The sequence below is a fragment of the Gorilla gorilla genome, chromosome 2 (genome assembly GCF_029281585.2).
Source record: "Gorilla gorilla gorilla isolate KB3781 chromosome 2, NHGRI_mGorGor1-v2.1_pri, whole genome shotgun sequence".
Lineage (NCBI taxonomy): Eukaryota > Metazoa > Chordata > Mammalia > Primates > Hominidae > Gorilla > Gorilla gorilla.
The window spans coordinates 139809019-139833809 of record NC_086017.1 but is presented as its reverse complement, the minus strand read 5'-3'; the positions used below and the strand labels follow the sequence as shown (position 1 = coordinate 139833809).

The window sequence follows — 24791 nt, the reverse complement described above, 5'->3', positions numbered from 1 at the left end:
CATGCTGTAATATATTCTGGACTCATTTATGACTTCTCATTACTAATGCTGAAATTGGATTCCCCTAAGCAGTGGCAGTTTGTTTTATAGGAAGAAAGTAGTTACTTTCTATATCAGATCAGTTCTCCCTCCTGGTTCCACAGAGCTTTATGTGAGAACTCCAAGCTGTTTGCCTCAGCAAGTATTCTCCTATCTATGGTTGGCTACCATTCTGCTTCCATGGGGCAGACAACCTTCCCCCTGGATACCTCACTCCTAAGCCTTCAGGGCATTCAAAGTGGTAACTTCTTTGAAGGCCTACTGTGAAGTCTGTGAAGGCTGGGTGGGGTTAAACTTGCCTAGTTGTTTGCTCAGACCTCAGCACCTAGCGTGGAGCCTGGAACTTATTAGTTATTATTATTATTATTTTTTGGAGACAGTGCCTGTTGCCCAGGCTGGAGTGCGGTGGTGCGATGGTTCAAGTGATTCTCTTGCCTCAGGCTCCCGAGTATCTGGGATTACAGGCGTGTGCCACCATGCCCGGCTAATTTTTGTATTTTTTTTTTTTTTTTTTTTTTGAGAGAGTTTTGCTCTCTTTGCCTGGGCTGGAGTGCAATGGCGCAATCTTGGCTCACTGCAACCTCCTCCTCCCGGGTTCAAGTGATTCTCCTGCGCAGCCTCCCGAGTAGCTGTGATTACAGGCATGCACCACCACACCTGGCTAATTTTTGTATTTTTAATAGAGATGGGGTTTCACCATATTGGTCAGGCTGGTCTTGAACTCCTGACCTCAGGTGATCTGCCCGCCTCGGCCTCCCAAAATGCTGGGATTACAAGCGTGAGCCACCGTGCCCCACAAGTTTTGTGTTTTTAGTGGAGACGGGTTTCCCCATGTTGGCCAGGCTGGTCTCGAACTTCTGACTTCAGGTGATCTGCCTGCCTCAGCCTCCCAAAGTGCGGGGATTACAGGTGTGAGCCACCACTCCTGGCCCCATAGTTTCAGTTACTGTGTGATCCTACCTAATCTTTGTTTTTTTTTTTTTTTGGAGATGGAGTCTTGGTCTTGTTGCCCAGACTGGAGTGCAGTGGCGTGATCTCGGCTCACTGCAACCTCAGCCTCCTAGGTTCAAGCGATTCTTCTGCCTCAGGCTCCTGAGTAACTGAGATTATAGGCGTCCGCTACCACACCTGGCTAATTTTTGTATTTTTAGTAGAGATGGGATTTCTCCATATTGGCCAGACTGTTCTCCAACTCCTGACCTCAGGTGATCTGCCTGTCTCGGCCTCCCAAAGTGCTGGGATTACAGGTGTGAGCCACTGCGCCTGACCCCTTTTTTTCTTGTATGTGAGTATATCTTTTCTTTTCTTTTCTTTTTTTTTTGTGAGATGGAGTCTTGGTCTGTCGCCCAGGCTGGAATGCAGTGGTGCGATCTTGGCTCACTGCAACCTCTGCCTCCCAGGCTCAAGTGATTCTACTGTCTCAGCCTCCCGAGTAGCTGGGATTACAGGTGTTCACCACCACACCCAGCTAATTTTTTTGTATTTTTAGTAGAGATAGGGTTTCACTATGTTGGCCAGGCTGGTTTTGAATTCCTGACCTCAGGTGATACACCTGCCTTGGCCTCCCAGAGTGCTAGGATTACAGGTATCAGCCACTACCTGGCCACCTTTTCTGTTTTCTGTGTTATCTTCATAGTTGTCTTTCTTTGGTTGTTAAGTTTAATCCTTGAATTACTTTGAGTTCATGTACAGCAACATCCTCTCAGGAGCCACATTTTAATGCGTGGTGATTATCTCGATTTTTCTTGGTGATTATCTTGATTTTCCACTGAGTGTATGAAGTAGGCATCTCACCAGCCCCGAGGCTGTAAGATCTGAGAGTTAGCTTTAAATAAGTCGCGATTAAAATTGCTTTCTCTTGCTTTAAGAGACTCCTCTCCCTCTCTGAGGCTGAGTACCCTGTCTGTGTTTATTGGCTCTAGCTGCTGGCCTGTAGCGTCTTGGATAGGCAAGGTAACTTAGTTATTAGGACTGTGGTTTTTGCATCTTTACTGCCTGGGATCAAATCCTAGCTCTGTTACGTTTACTAGCATTTTCCTCAGTTTCCTCATCAGTAAAATAATAGTGTTTACCTGATATGATCATGGCTAAGAGTCACTAAATTGGCCAGGCGTGGTGGCTCACGCCTGTAATCCCAGCACTTTGGGAGGCCGAGGCAGGCAGATCACCTGAGGTTGGGAGTTCGAGACCAGCCTGACCAACATGGAGAAACCCCATCTCTACTAAAAATACAAAAAAGTTAGCCAGGAGTGGTGGTGCATGCCTGTAACCCCAGCTACTCGGGAGGCTGAGGCAGGAGAACCACTTGAACCGGGAGGCAGAGGTGCCGGTGAGCCGAGATTGTGCCATTGCCAGCCTGGGCAACAAAAGCAAAACTCCATCTCAAAAAAAAAAAAAAAAAGATTCACTAAGTCAATATATATAATGTACTTGGAGCCTTAGTAAGCACTTAATAAATTTTGAATTAATCACAAAGAAGGCTAATGGAATGGAAGGAACATTTCAGGCAGAGATATCTGTAAAGATACGGAGGGTTGACATTTCATGGTGTGTTTAGTTAACTGGGCTTTCAGAGTGGCTCTTGCTCAGAGGAAGGTGAAGCTGTGTAGGGTGGGTTGAGTTCAGTTTAAGGACTGCTCTGTACCATTATTAAAGGCGTGGGCTTTATCCTTAAAGCCTACAGTTGGGAACATTAAAAAATTTTTTTTCATAGCTTACCATTTTATTCATTTCTAGTTTTATGTGCATACATTATATGAATTTGTCTTTATCACCTCTTCCTGCCACAGAAACTGACCTATATGGGGTTCTCAGTAAATCAGTTTGAGTACATGAGTAAAAAACCAAGTCATTCACACAATGTTCTCCCATTAGATCCAGCTAGAGAAGAGCTACAGGAAAAAAAAAACAAAAGACCTGCTCCATGTACATCAGTTTAGACAGTTCTGTGTTGTCTAGCCTTTTATTGATTGAAAAACCTTCATTAGCTGGTGCTTCCACATTTCGGTAAGACTTGATGTTCCTAATGATCTTGGAGTGCTGAAAGGTTCTGATTTGTCTTCTGAATTATCAAAGCAAAATTAAATTATGTGGCAGCATTTAACAACTTGTAAAATGAATGTGGGAATGTTGATTTGAGATTGTGTAGATGGGCTGGGGGGAAGGGAGATTAGGAGATTAATAGGAAGAGATGCAGTAGTCTAGGCACATGGTATTGGTTTGAATGGAGGAGGAGGCAAAGGAAGGGATGGGTCTGAGAGGAATTTCTGAGGCAGGATTGCCCAGGTATTGGGGACAGGGCAGAGTGAGGCATCAGAAAATGCCTGGGTTTCTAGCTTAGAGTTGATCAGATGGCAGTGGTATTAAGAGAGATCAAGACTTGGGATCATGAATGATAAGGTTTTGTTGAATTGCATGTGGGGTGGTCAGTGGAGCTGTCTAGTAAACATTTGATTTTAGAATTCAGGACAGAGAGTGGGATGAGAAGCACATTTGGGACTTGAAACTAAGAATTGGTTAAGACTGTCCTGAGGAGAAGATGCCGCTACTTATATTTTGAGTAGTGAACGTCACAGTTGTAATATGAAATATAATGGTGTGACTGATAAAGACATGCAAGTTTTGTGTTCTATAAAGTCATATCAGGAAGAGTGATCCATGTTCTCACCTTTGAGGACAAACTCATTGAAGCTTATTAATTCAGTTTTTCACTAGTGGTTTCTACGTCTTCTAAAAATTGTTCTCCTGGCTTGGAAAACTGATTCAGTTTAGAATTAGTACCCTGTGAATTTTAAGTTTCCAGGCCATCTGTTTTTCTTTTTTTTCCTTTTTTTTTTTTTTTTTGAGACGGATTCTCGCTCCGTCACCCAGGCTGGAGTGCAGTGGCACAGTCTCGGCTCACTGCAACCTCCGCCTCCCAGGTTCAAGCAATTCTCCTGTCTCAGCCTCCCGAGTATCTGGGACTACAGGCGCCTGCCACCACGCCCGGCTAATTTTTGTACTTTTAGTAGAGACAGGGTTTCACCTTGTTGGTAAGGCTGGTCAGCCATCTGTTTTTCTTTAAAATATTAGTAGCTTTATTTTTTTCTTGATATGAGGATGATACAAGCTCCTTATAAGACAAATTAGGGCCTGGCGCAGTGGCTCATGCCTGTAATCCCAGCACTTTGGGAGCCCGAGGCGGGTGTATCACCTGAGGTCAGGAGTTCAGACCATCCTGGCCAACGTGGCGAAATCCCCTCTGTACTAAAAACACAAAAATTAGCTGGGCGTGGTGGCGGACGCCTGTAATCCCAGCTACTGGGGAGGCTCAGGTAGGAGAATCACTTGAACCCAGCAGGCGGAGGTTGCAGTGAGCCAAGATTGTGCCATTTCACTCCAGCCTGGGCTACAAGAGTAAGACTCCGTCTCAAAAAAAAAAATAATAAAAAATAAAATAAAATTGGAAAAGACAAACTAAACTTATTCTACAACCTTGAGACAGTTACCATTAACATTTTGTTGAACATTCCTTGAAATACTATTCTTTACATTCATTCATTTTTTTTTTTTTTTTTTTTCTTGAGACGGAATCTCACTCTGTCGCCCAGGCTGGAGTGCAGTGGCACGATCTCGGCGCACTGCAAGCTCCGCCTTCTGGATTCACATCATTCTCCTGCCCCAGCCTCCTGAGTAGCTGGGACTACAGGTGCCCGCCACAATGCCCGGCTGTTTTTTTTTGTATTTTTAGTAGAGATGGGCTTTCACTGTGTTAGCCAGGATGGTCTTGATCTCCTGACCTCGTGATCCACCCATCTCGGCCTCCCAAAGTGCTGGGATTACAGGCGTAAGCCACCCTCCCCGGGTCTATGTATGTTTTTAAATGGAGTTATTCTTTGTCATTTGTAAACAGATTTTCGTTATTTACATTGTACATGGAAATCTTTCCATGTTAATATAGATATGTAGGTTAGCCGTATTTCTAATGACTGCCAATATTCTATTGTGTGAAGCCATATTTCTAACGACTGTCAATATTCTGTTGTGTGGTTCTATTAAAATTTTTTTTTTTGAGATGGAGTCTCTCTCTGTCACCCAGGCTGGAGTGTAGTGGCGCTATCTTGGCTCACTGCAACCTCCGCCTCCCGGGTTCAAGTGATCCTCCCACTTCAACCTCCCAAGTAGCTGGGACTACAGGTGTGCACCACCACGCCCAGCTAATTTTTGTATTTTTAATAGAGACAGGGTTTTGCCATGTTGGCCAGGCTGGTCTGGAACTCCTGACCTCAGGAAATTCACCTGACTTGGCCTCCCAAAGTGCTGGGATTACAGGCATGAGCCACTGCACCCAGCCAAGAGATCACCTTTAATATAGTAATTTAAGTCTTTTATTAACAGGACGTGGTGGCAGGTGCCAGTAGTCCCAGCTACTCGGGAGGCTGAGGCAATAGAATCTCTTGAACCTGGGAGGTGGAGGTTGCAGTGAGCTGAGATCGTGCCACTGCACTCCAGCCTGGGCGACAGAGCAACACTCTGTCTCAAAAAAAGAAAAAAATAATTTAAGTCTTCTAAGACAGATATCTAGCTGTTTCTCTCAGGGCTGTTTATAAATAGCAAGAGTGTAAAACAGTGTAAATGTTCAACAATGGAACAAAAGTTAAAAACATTCTAATAGGTAATCCCAGCTATTAGGGAGGTTGAGGCAGGAGAATCGCTTGAACCCAAGAGGTGGAGGTTGCGGTGAGCCGAGATCGCACCATTGCACTCCAGCCTGAGTGATAGAGTGAGACTCCATCTCAAAAAGGAAAAGGTGATCTCTTAAAGATAATTGCTTTTGTCTTTGGTTCAAAATTTTGTTGTGACTTTGAACTGCTACTACTGTTTTCAGTATCCTCAGTCTCTCTTACTTCTCTTGCCTTGTTCTTCTTTAGTGGGAGATTCTTCACAGTCAAGCTCCCAGTTGCTCTTGATCCTGGGGCCAAGATTTCAGTCATTGTGGAAACAGTCTACACCCATGTGCTTCAGCCGTATCCAACCCAGATCACCCAGTCAGAGAAACAGTTTGTCGTGTTTGAGGGGAACCATTATTTCTACTCTCCCTATCCAACGAAGACACAAACCATGCGTGTGAAGCTTGCCTCTCGAAATGTGGAGAGCTACACCAAGCTGGGGAACCCCACGCGCTCTGAGGACCTACTGGATTATGGGCCTTTCAGAGATGTGCCTGCCTATAGTCAGGTAAGCTCAGGTGGAGTCCAGCCCATCCCTGTCTGCTTCAGAGAATGTCTTGCAGAGTGACTACTGGTTGATAGGCTTGGGTGGTGTGGGGTGGATGAAATCTGCAGTCATTTCTAAGGTCATCCCAAAAGTGTTTAACCTGCAGTGAAATGACTCTATGGGGGTCTGGTTTCTCCTTGGGGGATCACAGGTAGAGGCTAGGGGTAGCATTTGGAGAAGTGGAATGGGTGTTGGGGGAGATGGAAGCAAGGCATTCCACGCAGAGGCAGTAAGAGGGACAAAGGCTTCGAGATGGTATGGCTGGGCAGATACTGGGGTAGCAAAGCTGTCGGAGTGGTTGAGGGCCTTCCTTGAATGTTGGGCCTTGGTTGGAACTTGAAGAGAGAGGGAGCAATTAAGGCTTACAAAGATTTTGTTACTATGGCAAATCGCAAACATGCCAAAGTACAAAGACTAGTATAAACTCCCACACACGTCACTTAGATTCAGTGGTTATCAGGTTACCATAATTAACCCACCTCTTTTTTTCTTTGGTGGAGTACTTAAAAAAAATTTTTTTTTAAGAGACAGGATCCTGCTCTGTTGCCCAGCCTGGAGTACAGTGGCATAATCATAGCTCACTGTAACCTCAAACTCCTGGGCTCAGTCCATCCTCCCAGTTCAGCCTCCCATGTAGCTGGAGTGACAGGTGTGCGTCACCATGCCCAGTTAATTTTTTATTTTTGTTGTAGAGACGGGATCTTGCTTTGTTGCCCAGGCTAGTCTCAAACTCCTGGGCCCAAGTGATCTTCCTGCCTTGGTCTCCCAAAGTGCTGGGATTACAGGCATGAGCCATGGTCCCTGGCCTTCTTGCTAGAGGATTTTAAAGCAAATCTCAGCAGTCATGTCTTTTTACCTACTTCTATACCATCTCTAAAAAATATGGGTATTTTAGACGTTTAAGATTTCTTTGCACTGGGTGCAGTGGCTCATGCCTATAATCCTAGCACTTTGGGAGGCCAATATGGGAGGATTGTTTGTGCCCAGGAATTCAAGACCAGTCTGGGCAACATAGTGAGACCTCATTTTTACAAAAAATAATAAGCTGGGCATGGTGACACACTCCTGTAGTCTCAGCTACTTGGGAGGCTGAGGCAGGAGGATTACTTGAGCCCAGGAGGTTAATGCTGCAGTTAGCTATGATTATACCACTCCACTCTAAAAAAAAGATGTCTTTGCATCTCTCTGTGTGTTTAGAATATGTGTCACCAAGGATGTGCAATCAAAATACTTTGTTCTAATGCTACTTGAAATAATTGTTTCTTTGTTTTTTTGTCTTTATTTTATTTTATTTTTTTTGAGAAGGAGTCTTGATCTGTCATTCAGACTGGAGTGCAGTGGGGCGATCTCAGTTCACCGCAACCTCTGCCTCCTGGGTTCAAGCAATTCTCCTACCTCAGCCTCCTGAGTAGCTGGGATTACAGGTGCTCGCTACTACACCTGGCTAATTTTTGTATTTTTTGTAGAGACGGGGTTTCTCCATGTTGGCCAGGCTGGTCTTGAACTCCTGAGCTCAGGTGATCCGCCTGCCTCGGCCTCCCAAAGTGCTGTGATTGCAGGTGTGAGTCACTGCACCCAGCCTGTGTTTTATGTTTCAAATGTCAGTTTGATACATAGTTAGGGCTGTTCGTTTTGGGTTGTTTTAAACTTTTAAGAACTTTTTATTAACGTAATTTTTTGAATATGAAAACAACATGATTTCGTAGTCAAAATCATATATAACAAGTTATGTGTAACAAAATCATATATAACAAGTTGTATGTAACAAAATCATATATAACAAGTTGTATGTAACAAAATTATATATAACAAGTTTTATATAACAAGTTAAAAGGCCAGGTGCATATTTATATATGTATATATGGCCTTATATATATAAGTGCACTTAATATATTTATATATATATATTTATATATATACACACGTATATATATAAGGCCAGGTGTACCATTTTGTTTTTTATATATACACGTGTGTGTGTGTGTGTGTGTGTGTGTATATATATATCTCTCAAGTTATAGGGCCAGGCGCACTGGCTCACGCCTGTAATCCCAGCACTTTGGGAGGCTGAGGCGGGCAGATCACTTGAAGCTAGGAGTTCAAGACCAGCCTGGCCAACATGGTGAAACCCCATCTCTACTAAAAATACAAAAATTAGCTGGATGTAGTTGGACTCAACTCTAGTCCCACCTACTAGGGAGGTTGAGGCACGAGAACTGCTTGAACCCAGGAGGTAGGGGTTGCGGTAGCCAAGGTTGTGCCACTGCACTCCAGCCTGGGCAACAGAGCAAGACTCTGTCTCCAAAAAAAAAAAAGTTATAGTCAGATAATTCTTGCTTCCAATTTTCCCATTCATTTGTTCTCCTTGGTAACCATTTATGTTAGCTTTAGGTTTATTCTTCTAGTGTTTCCTTCTAAATGTATGAGGATTTGTAGTAAACATACTTATATTCCTCCATGTCTCAAAACATAGCTCCCTATGTATATTGTTGCACGGTGGGGTTGTTTTTGGGGAGAGATAGGGTCTCTCTGCTTCCTGTTGTGGTTGCAGAGTGCCCAGGGCCCACGTGCCCACTGTGAAGATGACAGCCTTGCCACTCTGAGCTGTGCTTTCTCTAACTGCACGATTTCTTTTACTTACTTAAAACTGAGTGAGAGTTCATGTTGGGACACTGATTTGATTTTCCTCTACGCAGGCTTTTAAAAATATAAATATTTTGGGTTTTCCACTTTCCTCCATTTTAAGTTAATAGAACGTTCATGAGAGGCTGGGCGCGGTGGCTCAGGTCTGTAACCCTGGCACTTTAGGAGGCCAAGGTTGGCGGATCACGAGGTCAGGAGTTCGAGACCAGCCTGGCCAACATGGTGAAACCCCGTCTCTACTAAAGATAAAAAAATTAGCCGAGCATGGTGGCGTGCACCTGTAATTCTAACTACTTGAGAGGCCGAGGCAGGAGAATCACTTGAACCTGGGAGGTGGAAGTTGCGGTGAGCCAAGATCGCGTCATTGCACTCCAATCTGGGCGACAGGGTGAGAGTTTGTCTCCAAAAAAAAAAAGAAAAAAAAAATGGTTCATGGAGACCATTTGGCAAAAAGGAAGATTTGAGGTCAGTTCACAACCACTATCGACACTATGGACATTTTAGTACCTGAGTCGTGTCTAAGCATAGGGCTTTTTAATGTACTTATTATGCTTAATGTCATATTATGTATAAAGTATTGTGTAATACCTTTGTCACTTAGAATATTCTCTAAACATTTTACATATTACTACATTACCTTTGTCAACCTTTTTTTTTTTTTCTTGAGACAGGGTCTTACTCTCGCCCAGGCTGGAGTGTAGTGGTGCAATCTCAGCTCACTGCAACCTCTGCCTCTTGAGTTTAAGTGATTCTCCCACCTCAGCCTCCCCAGTAGCTCGGACTGGCTAATTTTTGTATTTTTTGTTAGAGACAGGGTTTCACCATGTTGGCCAGGCTGGTCTCAAACTCCTGACCTCAAGTGATCTACCCACTTTGGCCTCCCAAAGTGCTGGGATTACAAGTGTAAGCCACTGTGCCTGGCTGGCCTGTAAACAGTTTTTTTGTTTTGTTGTTTTTGTTTTTGTTTGTTTGTTTTTTTTTTTTGAGAGACAGTCTCGCTCTGTTTCCCAGGCTGGAGTGCAGTGGCACAATCTCGGCTCACTGCAGCCTCCACCTCCCGGGTTCAAGCGATTCTCCTACCTCAGCCTCCTTAGTATCTGGGACTACAGGCGCCCATCACCACACCTGGCTAATTTTTCTATTTTTAGTAGAGATGGGGTTTCACCATATTGGCCAGGCTGGTTTCAAACTTCTGACCTTGTGATCTGCTCGCCTTGGCCTCCCAAAGTTTCACTGCGCCCAGCCTGTAAACCGTTTTTAAGTGGCTAACTCACTGATTTGATGTCCTAGAGCTTATTTGCCAAGTTTCTATAGTTAAACAGTTTTTTCTATTTAATATTATAATATACATCTCTGCATATTATACAAAAGTTATGTATTTTTGTATTCTCAGGATTTTCTGAAGTAATGTTTTTCAAATTGAAGGATATGAACATTTTAAAATCTCTTGCTGGTTGGGCACAGTGGCTTTTGCTTGTAATCCCAGCACTTTGGGAGGTCAAGGTGGGTAGATTGCTTGAGACCAGCTTGGGGAACATGGTGAAATTCCATGTCTACAAAAAATACAAAAAATTAGCTGGGCGTGGTGGCATGCACCTGGAATCCCAGCCACTCATGGGGCTTGAGGTGGGAGGATTGCTTGAGCCCAGGAGGTTGAGACTGCATTGAGCCAAGATTGTGCCACTGTACTCCAGCCTGGGTGACAGAGTGAGACCGTTTATAATTAAAAAAAAAAAAAGAAAAAAAAAAGAAAAACCTCTTGCTGTATTTTGCCAAGTAGTTTTTCAAAAGATTTAATCAATTTTTTAGGATTCCAGTGTGTGAAACTGCCGGTTTCCTTATGCCCTTGCTTGTACTGGCATTAAATGCTATCAAATATGATTATGAGTGAATTGTACTTTTAAAAATCTAGTCATAGAATGAGTGAATAAACTAGCGAATAAACTAGTTGTAAGAGCTAACAAAATAGATCTTGTCCTTTTCATGGACTTTTGGGAAGCAAGGTGTGTTGGGCCTTATTGGGAGGTAGTATTTACCACATAGAAGAGTGAAATCAGGCTGGGCACGATGGCTGGCTGGGCACGGTGGCTCATGCCTGTAATCCCAGCACTTTGGTAGGCCAAGGTGGGCGGATCACCTGAGGTCAGGGGTTCGAGACCAGCTTGGCCAACATGGTGAAACCCCATCTCTACTAAAAATACAAAAATTAGCCAGATGTGGTGGCACACGCCTGTAATCCCAGCTACTAGGGAGGCTGAGGCAGGAGAATCGCTTGAACCCAGGAGGCGGAGGTTGCAGTGAGCTGAGGTTGTACCATTGTACTCCAGCCTGGGTGACAGAGCAAGACTCTGTCTCAAAAAGAAAGAAAAAAAAGTGAAGTCAGAACTTAGCAGACCTTGTATTGCCACTTAGGTTTATGACCTTGAACAAGATATTGGAAACTGCCAGGCCTTGAGATTTTTATTTGTCAAATGGGGATAAGTAGTTCTTATTTCATCATATTGTCTTGAGAATGAGATGAGATAATGCACTTATTTAGAACTCTTACAAAACTGCCTAATACAATCAGCTCCAGACACATTATTTTTTTGTGTCCTATTTTTTGAGTTAATAATATATCATGAATATTTATTCCCATATGTTAGCAAGAAGTCCTAGTAAACATAATTTTAAAATGTTGCATACGTTAGATACATCATAATTTACCCATTCTGTTGCTGATATATAGGTTGTCTCCAATCAATTTGATTTAAACTAATGGTGCTTTCTCTGTTGCCAAAACTTTGAACTATTTGTTTCCTTCCTTCCAGGATACTTTTAAAGTACATTATGAGAACAACAGCCCTTTCCTGACTATCACCAGCATGACCCGAGTCATTGAAGTCTCTCACTGGGGTAATATTGCCGTGGAAGAAAATGTGGACTTAAAGCACACAGGAGCTGTGCTTAAGGGGCCTTTCTCACGCTATGATTACCAGAGACAGCCAGATAGTGGAATATCCTCCATCCGTTCTTTTAAGGTATGGAATGTTCAACTTGGACATTGTGAGAAATGAGGACTTTATCACAGCTACCTATTCTTTGCTTTTCGAAACTAGCTAAATATTTAGGCAGTTGTTTAGGGTTGACTGATGTTCATCTTGTTGATTGGCAGTGTTAGAAACCAACAGAATCTTAAAAAATACCCCCCCATATATATAAATAAGCCATTTTCTTTTTTTTATTTGAGACAGAGTCTCACTCTGCCACCCAGGCTGGAGCATAGTGGCGTGATCTCTGCTCATTGCAGCCTCCGCCTCCTGGGTTCAAGTGATTCTTCTGCCTCAGACTCCTGAATAGCTGGGATTACACGCATGCACCACTACACCTGGCTAATTTTTGTATTTTTAGTAGAGACAGGGTTTCACCATGTTGGCCAGGCTGGTCTTGAACTCCTGGCCTCAAGTGATCCACCTGCCTTGGCTTCTCTTTCTTTTTTTTTTTTTTTCTTGAGACGGAGTTTTGCTCTTGTTGCCCAGGCTGGAGGGCAATGGCGCGATCTCGGCTCACCACAACCTCCGCCTCCCAGGTTCAAGCAATTCTCCCGCCTCAGCTTCCCGAGTAGCTGGGATTACAGGCATGCACCACCAAGCCTGGCTAATTTTTTTTTGTATTTTTAGTAGAGACAGGGTTTCTCCATGTTGGTCAGGCTGGTCTTGAACTCCTGACCTCAGGTGATCCGTCCACCTCGGCCTCCCAGAGTGCTGGGATTACAGGCATGAGCCACCGCGCCTGGCCGCCTTGGCCTCTCAAAGTGCTGGGATTACAGGCGTGAGCCACCATGCCCAGCCTAAATGATATTTTTTTTTTTTTTTTTGGAGACAGAGTCTTGCTCTATTGCCCAGGCTGGAGTGCAGTGGCACGATCTCGGCTCATGGCAAGCTCTGCCTCCTGGGTTCATGCTATTCTCCTGCCTCAGCCTCCCGAGTAGCTGGGACTACAGGCGCCCGCCACCATGCCCAGCTAATTTTTTGTTTTTAGTAGAGATGGGGTTTCACCATGTTAGCCAGGATGGTCTCGATCTTCTGACCTTGTGATCTGCCCGCCTCGGCCTCCCAAAGTGCTGGGATTACAGGCGTGAGCCACCGTGCCCGGCCTAAACCATATTTTTTAAGTGAAGATTTGAATAGAAAAAGGAAAAGCATATTCATAGTACTGCGCCACCCAAACACAGCTGACATTTTGATCTATTTCTTTGTTCTTTTGTAGTGTTTTTAAAAAACATTTTATCATATTGCATATACAGTTTTTAAATCTTTTTTGTCCCATAAATGAAATCTTATAAACTTTTTTTTTTTTTTTACTTACGTATGATAGAAGGGGTCAGTATGTGAACAAAGGTATTATACCTTCCTCCCATGATCAAAATACACTGACAGATTTGGAAGATACAATAAAGCATATCAGGTAGAAAAACCCTTTCTGTAACCCTACCACCTAGTAATTTGATGAAATTTCTTCCGTCTTCTATCTTTAGTTTTCTTCTCTGCAAAATAACTTGCAAGATTATTTTTACCTTTGTATTAAGTCTTCAGTGTTCACAAAGGTATTTGCATTTCCCTTAATTATTTACTGTTTAGAAGAATTTGGGTAGTTAGCACCCTTGATTGAGAAGTCGAGGCAAACCTTTGTGGGGAAAGTTAGACTTTTTTAGGTTGTTTATGTTTGGGGACTATTTTAATTAAGTAGTACCATGTGAGGATCTTGGTGCAGGAAGTCTTCTGTGTTTAGGATCATTTCCTCTCAGCTGGTTCCTGGAGTTTTAGAAGGGCATATCCACTCTCTTGCAGACCATCCTTCCTGCTGCTGCCCAGGATGTTTATTACCGGGATGAGATTGGCAATGTTTCCACCAGCCACCTCCTTATTTTGGATGACTCTGTAGAGATGGAAATCCGGCCTCGCTTCCCTCTCTTTGGCGGGTGGAAGACCCATTACATCGTTGGCTACAACCTCCCAAGCTATGAGTACCTCTATAATTTGGGTCAGTTTTCAACAGTAAGGGAGAAACTAACCTTTTCTTTAATTTCGTGAATTTTTTTTCTTTCAATTATCAGTCTTTATAGATGGGGTGTGTTCATTTGTCATTCTGAGGAAGGCTGGTTTATCAGGAACAACTTTTTATAAGTGGGTATGAGTTACTATTGTAAAAGTAATACATGCATTTGATAGTCAATCCAAACAGTATGTAAAAGTCTTCTTCTTACTTGCAGTTCTGTCATCAGATGGAACCGCTGAAATTCCTTTAAATAGTTTTTGAGTTATTTAAAAAATGAAAATTCAGAGAATAATAAAAAACACTTTTATATGAACACCCAGAACTAATGATTGAAAACATTTTGTCATATTTTCTTCAAGTCTTTCTTTTTTTTGAGACGGAGTCTCACTCTTGCCACCCAGGCTGGAGTGGAATGGTGCGATTTTGGCTCACTGCAACCTCCACCTCCCGGTTCAAGCGATTCTCCTGCCTCAGCCTCGTGAGTAGCTGGGATTATAGGTGCCTGCCACCACGCTCAGCTAATTTTTTGTATTTCTAGTAGAGACGGGGTTTCACCATGTTGGCCAGGTTGGTCTTGAACTGACCTCAGGTGATCCACAGGCCTCGGCCTCCCAAAGTGCTAGGATTATAGGCGACAGCCGCCATGCCTGGCCAAGTCTTTTTTTTAAACCTTTTTACTGAAAAATAAGATACAGAAAACCATACAAAAAATGTATAGCTCAGTGAATTATTATGAGGAAGACCTTGTGCCGCTCCCCACCCACTCCCGTCAAGAAATCAAAATTTGCTAGCTACTCACAAAGTGTTCTATGTACCTCTTCCTTCTCAAAGTCACTGCCCCGACTTCGAGTAATCACTTTCTTGAATATCTTTGTAGTTTTATCACCCAAGTGTATATCTCTACATACTATACCTTAGTTTTGCCCTTTTCAATCTATTCAATTTGCCTTATCTATTAATCTGCAGTTAATACCTACATCTGTTTTTCTTGGCTTGATCTCCGCTCACTGCAACCTCTGCCTCCTAGGTTCAAGCGATTCTCTTGCCTCAGCCTCCCGAGTAGCTGAGACTACAGGCACCCGCCATCATGCCTGGTTATTTTTTGTATTTTTAGTAGAGATGGGGTTTAACTACGTTGGTCAGGCAGGTTTTGAACTCCTGACCTCAAGTGATCTGCTCGCCTTGGCCTCCCAAAGTGCTGGGATTATAGGTGTAAGCCACTGTGCCAGGCCTGTTTTTTGATTTAAAACTTTTCTGGGAGGCTGAGGTGGGAGGATTGCTTGCGCTCAGGAGTTTGAGACCAGCCGGGGCAACATGGTGAAAACGGGTCTCTACAAAAAAATTTTTAAAAATGAAAAATTATCTGGCTCACACCTGTAGTCTCAGCTACTCGGGAGGCTGAGGCAGGAGTAACACTTGAGCCCAGGAAGTTGCCCTCTAGCCTGGGTGACAGAGCAAGACCCTGTCTCTAAAAAATAATTAAAGTTGCTTTTCTTTGCATTTATGTTAAAGCATTATTGTTTGTTGTTATTCACTCTAATCCATCTTAATTAGTCTTAATTCCTAAAATGCCTCTTTTATTTCTAAATTTTTTTCCTGATTTCTATCATTTTTCTGAATTTTTCTTTTTTCTTTTTTTTCTGTCTCACTCTGTCGCCCAGGCTGGAGTGCAGTGGAGCGATCTCAGTTCACTGTAACCTCCCAGGCTGGAGTGCATTGGCGCGATCTCAGCTCATTGCAACCTCCGCCTCCTGGGTTCAAGAGATTCTCCTGCCTCAGCTTCTGGAGTAGCTGGGACTACAGGCGTGCGCCACTACGCCCAGCTAATTTTTTATTTTTAGTAGAGATGGGGTTTCACTATATTGGCCAGGCTGGTCTTGAACTCCTGACCTCAGGTGATCCACCTGCCTCAGCCTCCCAAAGTGCTGGGATTACAGGAGTGAGCCACCGCGCCCGGCCTGAATTTTTCTAATTATTGTTTACATTGTTCTTGCATGACTTACATGATTTTATTAATACCTTTAGCTTGTTTTGGAATAGCAGGAGCAGTCTCCTGGTTCATTTTTATGGGCGTCTTGCTGGCATGTTTTCATTTTCTTACAGGGGTGTTCTTGTTTTCATCCCATTTTTCTTATATAACTTAATCTTTTTTTTTTTTTTTTTTGAGATGGAGTCTCGCACTGTTTCCCAGGCTGGAGTACGGTGGCACAATCTCAGCTCACTGCAACCTCCACCTCCTGGGTTCAAGTGATTTTCTTACCTCAGCTTCCCAAGTTGCTGGGATTACAGGCATGTGCCACCACACCCGGCTAATTTTTATAGTTTTAGTAGAGATGGGGTTTCACCATGTTGGCCAGGCTGGTCTTGAACTCCTGACCTCAGGTGATGTGCCTGCCTCTGCCTCCCAAAGTACTGGGATTACAGGCATGAGCCACTGTCTGTTGATCATTTTTAATATGACCTTTCCGAAGGAGGGATGGTTTAGAGTGGCTTTTGTACCTTCCCAGATCTCTGCTATTTTAGTGCAAAAACATGTGGCTTGCTTTCTGAGCTTTCCTCTGTGCGGTTTTTGAGTTCCATTGTCCCTATCATGCTCATTTTTGATTGTGTTGAGCAGTTTCTCCTCACTGTAGGGCACTGTCCCAGAAGGGGAGTTCTGCTGTCAGGGACTAGACTGCTGCAGACTCGTAGACCTTCTGCAGGCTCATTTCACTCACCATTAGGCAGGGCACAACTGCTCCGAGTTTCAGCCACTCCTCACACTGGCCTGCTGTGCTCTCTAGGGAATCCCGGTTGTGTGTTTTGGGGTTCTGCTGTTCTCAAGCCCATCAGTTGCCCTGTTTCTTCTCTCCGCGTTCTCCTTCACGGACACTGATAACGTGAAGGTCTTGTGGCTGTCGGTGTTTTGACCCCCATCCCTGTCTCTGTGTTGTGGGGTTCAGTAGAGATACTTTGTTGCCTGGTTTTGTTGTAAACATGGTCCGTGGGTTTTTGGTTTTGCTGTCTACTTGCTCTGTCTTTATGTGAGCCCCTGTACTTCTTTCTCTCCTGCCCATTTGATCCGTTTTCCACATCATTGCTTATGCTTGCTTGATCCTTCAGGTGACCAGTATGCACTGAAGATGAGGTTTGTGGACCATGTGTTTGATGAACAAGTGATAGATTCTCTGACTGTGAAGATCATCCTGCCTGAAGGAGCCAAGTGAGTGTGACTGTTCCTCTCCTTTGCACCCGATTTCTCTGGTTGTACCCTTGTGGTACCCTAAGGAGAGCCTATGTTCTAGGGGCATAGTCTTTGTGTCACTTTTCTCTAGATTTACTTTATCAGGGAACATCTACTTGGCCTCTCTTGAGTCACATGTCCACTCTGACTGCCAGAATGAGAGACCCCTTGATTTTCTTCCTGTGGAGAATGTTCCATAGTGGAAGAGTAGTTCCTCATGCAAATCCAGGCTGTGCTGTTTACCAGGAGAAGGGACAGTGGGCCTGGGCAGACAAAAGCAGGACATGTCCCCTGCCCTGTAAGAAGCTCTTATTCATGTGAAGAGAAAGAACATTCAGAACAGCTCGTGAGGCATCTGTTCAAGCCTCCCAGGGACTCACTGGGTAGGATGTACAGGAGAGCTGTGTCAACTTTGTGACTCCAAGGAGTGGGGCCAGTACCGGTGAGAACTTGGGAGTGGAGGATTCAGAGGGACAGTTGTTGCCTCAGCAGACAAGGGCTTTAAAACAAAGGGCTTTCTGGCACTGGCTCCCCTGTCTCAAGAGAGTGGGTGTTCTCCATAGCTGGGAAGGGAGCAGAGTGGAGGAGTGTGAATTTAGTGATCTTGAAAGGCCCCTTAGCCTTGGAATTCTCTGATCCTAAATCTGGTTTATCGATGTAGTTGGTTGGAGGCTATATTTTATTCCCATCTTCCAGGAACATTGAAATTGATAGTCCCTATGAAATCAGCCGTGCCCCAGATGAGCTGCACTACACCTATCTGGACACATTTGGCCGCCCTGTGATTGTTGCCTACAAGAAAAATCTGGTAGAACAGCACATTCAGGACATTGTGGTGAGTGGCTCCACTGTTTGCCTTCCATGGTGTCTTCCCCAGACAGTGGGCTCTGGGGCCAAGAACTCACCCCCTGTCCCTCCTTGGGCTGGAGTCATTTGAGCTCATGGCGTCTTCTGGTCTTGGGGTGGGGCAGCAGGTCGAGTGGGCCAGCCTGTGTGAGTCTAGGCTCCCGTGTCCCTACAGCCCCAATGAAGCCTGTCTTCTTGCTTCTCCCAGGTCCACTACACATTCAACAAGGTGCTCATGCTGCAGGAGCCCCTGCTGGTGGTGGCGGCCTTCTACATCCTGTTCTTCACCGTTATCATCTATGTTCGGCTGGACTTCTCCATCACCAAGGTACCGTCTCAGCCTTCTTCCTGCTTGTCATTTGTGTCCTTGGTAATATTTCACCAGCTTGAGCACTGATCCTCACAGTGAGCCCAGGGCAGGACGCCATGGCCAAAAGACCCCTGCCTGTGCTCATCCTTGCCGGAAGGGTACTTTGTTTTTGTTGCTTGTGGTCACCAGCACAGGAGGTTAAGTCCCTGCTTCTGTCTTGCTTTGGCTCTGGAGACAGAGTAACTTGGATGCTCAGTTGAGGTAGGAAAAACATGAAAAGATTGGTGCTTATTTAGCTGTTTTGCTTCTTGTTTTTCAGTGGAACTTGGAGGTGGAAATCCCCTCTTAGTCCCCTCTCCCTCCCCACCTCCCCCTTGGTGATTCCCTGTTGGGAGCAGAAACCACTGACCTGGCCCCGTCAGCACCGTTCTCCCCACCCCCACTCTCTGCTCCCTGACAGGCTCCGTGGCTCCTTGGTCCTCCCCAGGCTGCACTGCTGTTATCCTCAGGTCATCCTCTTGCTCTTTTCTTCCTTCCTTCCTCCATTTCTTATTCTCTCATTGTTCCTTGGGGCTCTTGGCGCCATGCCCCAGGGTAGGCACTAGTACCAGGCACTTATTGTAGTCAGGTGGGTGAGGCCTGGTGGAGGAGATGAGCACAGCTGGTGCTTGAGGACTGTGGGAATGTGATGACAGGCACAGCGTGTGCTTTTTTTTTTGAGATGGAGTCTCGCTCTGTTGCCATGCTGGAGTGCAGTGGCGCGATCTCCATTCACTGCAACCTCTGCCTCCCGAGTTCGAGCGATTCTTCTGCCTCAGCCTCCTGTGTAGCTGGGACCACAGGTGCGCACCAAGGGTGTGCTTCTAGTGGGGCAACCTGGGAGGCCCCAAGGCTACCCTGAGGAGGTGACAGGCAAAGAAGGTGGGGAAGGGCATTCAGTTGGAGGGGCTGATGTTTGTGAGACAGCAGGGAGGGGTTTTGGTAGGACCTGTGAGCAAAGATGTTGATCCAGCCGAACTGTGTGGGTCCACTTATATGCAGATTTTTTTCTTTTCGTTTTCTTTTTTTTTTTTTTTTTCCTGAGACGGAGTCTTGCTCTGTTGCCCAGGCTGGAGTGCAGTGGTGCGCTCTCAGCTTGCTGCAACCTCCGCCTCCTGGGTTCGAGCAATTCTCCTGCCTTGGCCTCTCGAATAGCTGGGACTACAGGTACATGCCACCACGCCCGGCTAATTTTTTGTATTTTTAGTAGAGACGGGGTTTCACCGTGTTAGGATGGTCTCAATCTCCTGACCTCATGATCCACCCGCCTCGGCCTCCCAAAGTGCTGGGATTACAGGCATGAGACACCGTGCCTGGTCAGATTTTTATAATCAATGCAGATTTTTATAATCAATACAGTGTTTGAGGGATCTGAAACCAAATATGTGGAGGGCTGACTTTTTGTATACTTGGGTTCCACAGGGCTGACTACAGGACTTGGGTATGTGCAGATAGTTGGAGATGGGGGGGGCGGGGGCTCAAGGAATAACTGTGTGTGTGTGTGTGTGTGTAATTATTTCTGCTGAATCATTGGAGGTTAAGTTGCAGACGTTGTGCCCCTTTACCCTTGAATAGTTGAGCATGTGTGTAGCCTGAGAGCAAGGGTATTCTCTTACATAATCACAATACAATGATCAAATTCAGGAAATGTAATGTTGCCAAAAATCTGGTAGAACAGCACGTTCAGAACTTTGTGGTGTGTTCTGCCTTCTGTGCCTTCTTCCTCAAAGAATGGGTAATGTAATTGTCCATTAGTTAGTTAATACTATTAACTGGCCAGTTAATTAGTACTATTGACCAACATCCAGTCCATAATTTTGCTGACTGTCCCCCGATCAATCACAGCTCACTGCAGCCTCGAACTCCTGGGCTCAAGCCATCCTCCCACCTCATCCTCCCAAGTAGTTTGGGACTACAGGAGCATACCATCATGCCCAGCTAATTAAAAAAATGTTGTTTTTTTTCTCGAGACAGAGTCTCACTCTGTTACCCACGCTGGAGTGCAGTGGCACGATCAGGGCTCACTGCAGCCTCGACCTCCTGGGCTAAAGAGATCCTACCATCTCAGCTCCCTGAGTAGCTGGGACTACAAGCATGCACCACCATGCCCGGCTAATTTGCTGTATTTTTATTAGAGATGGGGTTTTGCCATGTTGGCTAGGCTGGTCTCGAACTCCTGGACTCAAGCAATCTCCCTGCCTCGGCCTCCTACAATGTTGGGATTACAGGTGTGAGCCACTGCACCTGGCCAAAATATTTTTTTGTAGAGACGGAGTCTCATTATGTTATCCAGGCTGGTCTTGAACGCCTGACCTCAAGTGATCCTCCTGCCTCAGCTGCCCAAAGTGTGGGGATTATAGGTGTGACCCACCATTCCTGGTCCTTTCTTTGTGTTTAATAACCTTGACATTTGTGGTGTAGAGACCAGTTTTATAGAATGTCCCTTAATTTTGGTTTATCTAATGTTTCCTGCTGATTAAATGGGCAAGACTGCTGTAATGTATATGCAGGGCACACTGACATTATCATCCTTGTTCACATCTATCTGTCTGCCTTACTGGACTGTGAAGTGAAATGTCTGCTTCATCTTTTTTTTTTTTTTTTTTTGAGATGGAGTTTCGCTCTGTCGCCCAGGCTGGAGTGCAGTGGTGCCATCTCGGCTCACTGCAACCTCCGCCTCCTGGGTTCAGGTGATTCTCCTGCCTCAGCCTCCTGAGTAGCTGAGATTACAGGTGCCCGCCACCATGCCCGGCTAATTTTTTTTTCTATTTTTAGTAGAGATGGGATGTCACCATATTGGTCAGGCTGGTCTTGAACTCCTGACCTCGTGATCTGCCCACCTTGGCCTCCCAAAGTGCTGGGATTACAGGCATGAGCCACCAGGCCCGGCTGGTCTGCTCATCTTTATGGCCCTAGTTTTGCCCGTTGCTGAACGTGGTCCAGATTAGGTATCAGTAGGGGTTTGACTCTGACTTTCCAAGAAGGTGGCATTTCATTTTTGGATGGCTGGTGGTGGCAGATGTTCTTTGGGAGATAAGGTCAGAGTGGACCCAAGCCTGGATGTTGTCACACATGGTGCCTCTCCTTCCTTCAGGATCCAGCTGCAGAAGCCAGGATGAAGGTAGCCTGCATCACAGAGCAGGTCTTGACCCTGGTCAACAAGAGAATAGGCCTTTACCGTCACTTTGACGAGACCGTCAATAGGTACAAGCAATCCCGGGACATCTCCACCCTCAACAGTGGCAAGAAGAGCCTGGAGACTGAACACAAGGCCTTGACCAGTGAGATTGCACTGCTGCAGTCCAGGCTGAAGACAGAGGGCTCTGATCTGTGCGACAGAGTAAGTGTCGGACATCACAGAGTTGCTTGGCTTGGGGCCCTCCATGCCTCACTGCTCTGTCTAGGGCAGACACTGGGCAGCTCTCTTGCTTACCTGCATGCTTGTGGGATGAGACTGCATCTGGCCATAGCTTTTCATGTGGTGCCAGTCCTTGTGGAGGAAAAAGGGATTTTTGGGGTCCTGGTGTGAGCTGGGTGTGGAGAAAGCTCTGCTAGCCTCGTCAGCACTGCGTGCCCTTGTGGCCAGTATTGAGAGTAGCTGCATCCTCTCCTGGAGGCCAGACTGTTCTAGGTCCCAGGCTGCTTATGTTGTGGTAAAATGAACCTAGACTTTAGAATCGATAGGTTTGAATACAGGCTCTGATTCAGAGTTTGTAAACCTGGCCAAGTCACCTAACTTCTGTGCCTCAGTTTCCTCATCTATAAAATGGGAATGCTGTTAGCCCCTCATAGGGGTTCTGAGTGTGAAATGAGTTAATGCATGCAAAATATTCAGAACCCTGCCCTGATACAAGCTATGTAAAGGAGTTATCTGTAAATGAGGACAGTAACCTTTTCGCAGAGGTGCCCCTCAGAGTCACTGACTCCCCTGTCCACTCCCTGGCATTCCCTCTCCTCACTCTGTGTGAATTTCCTCATAGCACCTACCACTTTTTTTGTTGTTTGTTTTTGAGACAGGGTTTCACTCTGTCGCCCATGCTGGAGTGTAGTGGCGCAATCTGCGCTCACTGCAAGCCCCACCTCCAGGCTCAAGCGATCTTTCCACCTCAAGTAGCTGGGATCACAGGTGCACACCACCATGCCTGGCTAATTTTTTGTAGAGATGGGGTTTCGCCATGTTGCCCAGGCTGGTCTTGAACTCCTGAGCTCAAGTGTTCTGCCTGCCTTGGCCTCCAAAGTACTGGAATTACAGATGTGAGCCACCGTGCCTGGCCCACGCCTACCACTTTCTGAAACAATTTATTCTTCTACTTAAGTGTTAATTATATGTCAGCATCTGCGGACAAGATCCCTTATCTGTCCTTAGTGCTGTTTTCTGGAACCTAGAATTGTGCCACGCGCCATGGCTCACTAAACATTTGTTGAATGTTGAATGAATGTGACTATACCAGTCCTCAATGTGACGTACAGTAGGTGACAATGCCTGTCACCCCCCCTTCCCTTGCCATTGATCTTTTGCCTAATTGAATCCCTGGAACTGATTTGACAAGCTGCAGGGAGAGAAGTGATGTTCATAGAGGAGCTGCTATGTGCCAGGGGGCATGATAGGTGCTGCCAAGTAGTTTCATACTCAGTCCTCAGAGTCCTAGAATGGAGATGAGGCCCAGGGATGGTGCAGGGCTTGTTCACAAGGGCGTAAGAATGGGGCTTGTGGGTGGTGAAGTTGACATTTGAAGCCAGGCCTATCTTCCTCCATAGCCAGCCCTGCTGCCCTGGGACACTGTGCTGTTGGCTGCATTTGTGGCTGATACCTGTGGAGCTCTGGGGTCTGTAGGCCTGGGAGATGGTGGGGCCTGCTGAGTGGGGTGGGAGGACAGCTCACAAGTCCTGCCCTGCTCTTGCCTCGGCCAGGTGAGCGAAATGCAGAAGCTGGATGCACAGGTCAAGGAGCTGGTGCTGAAGTCGGCGGTGGAGGCTGAGCGCCTGGTGGCTGGCAAGCTCAAGAAAGACACGTACATTGAGAATGAGAAGCTCATCTCAGGAAAGCGCCAGGAGCTGGTCACCAAGATCGACCACATCCTGGATGCCCTGTAGCCCCTGCCCGCATCCTCCAGGGGGCCCAGGGTGCCTGCACTTTGCCGTGGCAGGCAGAGTGGGTGGTAGTGGGAGGTTGTGCATGGAGGCCAGTAAAAGCTGACATCTGTAAAAGGCCTTCAAGGAAGAGAAACCAGGCCCTGCGTCAGGCAGTGTGAGCTTGCCGTTTGTCCTTAACTCTTTTTTTTTTTTTAAAAAAGAAAACTTTAAAAAAACTCCCATTAAAAACAAAACATCTTTGTGTTTTGAACAAAGGAATTTTCAATATTTGATTGGTATTCTGTTCTGAAGTCTAGGATATTTTTTCAGCCTATAAAGCCCCCTGTTTTATGCCCTTCTAATTCTGATGTTTGGGTATTGTGTTAGTGCATGTGTTTTTTGTTTTTGTTTTTTTTTTTTAAAGCGTGTGTGAACAAATGGAAATAAAGCAGGGACTGTGAACATTTGTTTTTGGTCTGTTGAAGATCTCTCATAATTTAATTCTTAATTTTGGGAATAGTGCTTTTATCAAGTGCTTTTTATTCATTAAATAATGGATTTGCTTCTCAGCAGGTTTGCACAGCAAGCATTTACATTTTACATATTAGAACACTGAGGTATTCTAGTACCAGAGTGTTGAAAGTGGTGCCAGAGTGTTGAAAGAGTTGACGTGGCTTAGGTCACAGAATGGAGTAGTGGAGTGAGGCCTCCATTTTTGTAGTTTTTGCATCCTTCCTGTGAGTCATGTTTTACTCAGCATCAAGGAAAGAGTGATGAGCAAAGCAGAGATGGTTTCTCTCAAGAGGCAAGGGACTGAAAGGTCATGTGGGGAATCGACAGTGCCAGTGAGTGCCAGGCTTTCTGCCCCTCTTTCCTCTCTGCAGGAGTTCACTCCCTGTCTCCACCTAATGAATTCCTGCTCAGCCTCAGGCTGTGTTACTTAAGGTTACTGTGTCAGGGAGCCATCCGTGGCCTGCCACACTCGGTCAAGTCCTGTGGTACCCTCTCGTTTTCCTTTGTACCTCTTCTCTACCTCATATACCACAGTTGGAATGTGTGTGATTACTGAACTAGCTTCAATAGGGCAGGGGTTTTATCTTTTATGCTCATCTTTATGTTAACAGCTAGGTGTTCAGACCAATCTATGACACGTAGTTGGGTTATTGAATGTTTGCATGAGTGGCTTACAAACAGCTTAAATATTGGCAGGTGGGTTGAGGGATTACTGGGGAAGTCTGTAGAAGACCAGTTGTGAGGAACTGATGCTGAATTCTGTTTCAGACATGGCAAAATGGAGGTGCTCGGGACATCCAAGTGGGAATGTCC

The 24791-nt window shown here is 45.4% G+C and overlaps 1 protein-coding gene across 1 annotated transcript in view; it reads left to right on the top strand.

Annotated features, from left to right (window-relative positions):
• The window catches only part of RPN1 (ribophorin I), a 31063-nt gene extending 7131 nt beyond the window's left edge, over window positions 1-23932 (top strand). Inside the window, exons 3-10 of the mRNA XM_004036256.5 lie at window positions 5949-6255; window positions 11748-11957; window positions 13767-13959; window positions 17077-17176; window positions 17894-18032; window positions 18252-18371; window positions 21487-21732; window positions 23304-23932. Coding sequence (XP_004036304.1) covers window positions 5949-6255; window positions 11748-11957; window positions 13767-13959; window positions 17077-17176; window positions 17894-18032; window positions 18252-18371; window positions 21487-21732; window positions 23304-23486 — 1498 coding nt within the window. The 3' untranslated portion in view covers window positions 23487-23932. The remainder of the gene's footprint in view (window positions 1-5948; window positions 6256-11747; window positions 11958-13766; window positions 13960-17076; window positions 17177-17893; window positions 18033-18251; window positions 18372-21486; window positions 21733-23303) is intronic.
• The last annotated feature ends 859 nt before the right edge of the window (window positions 23933-24791 follow it).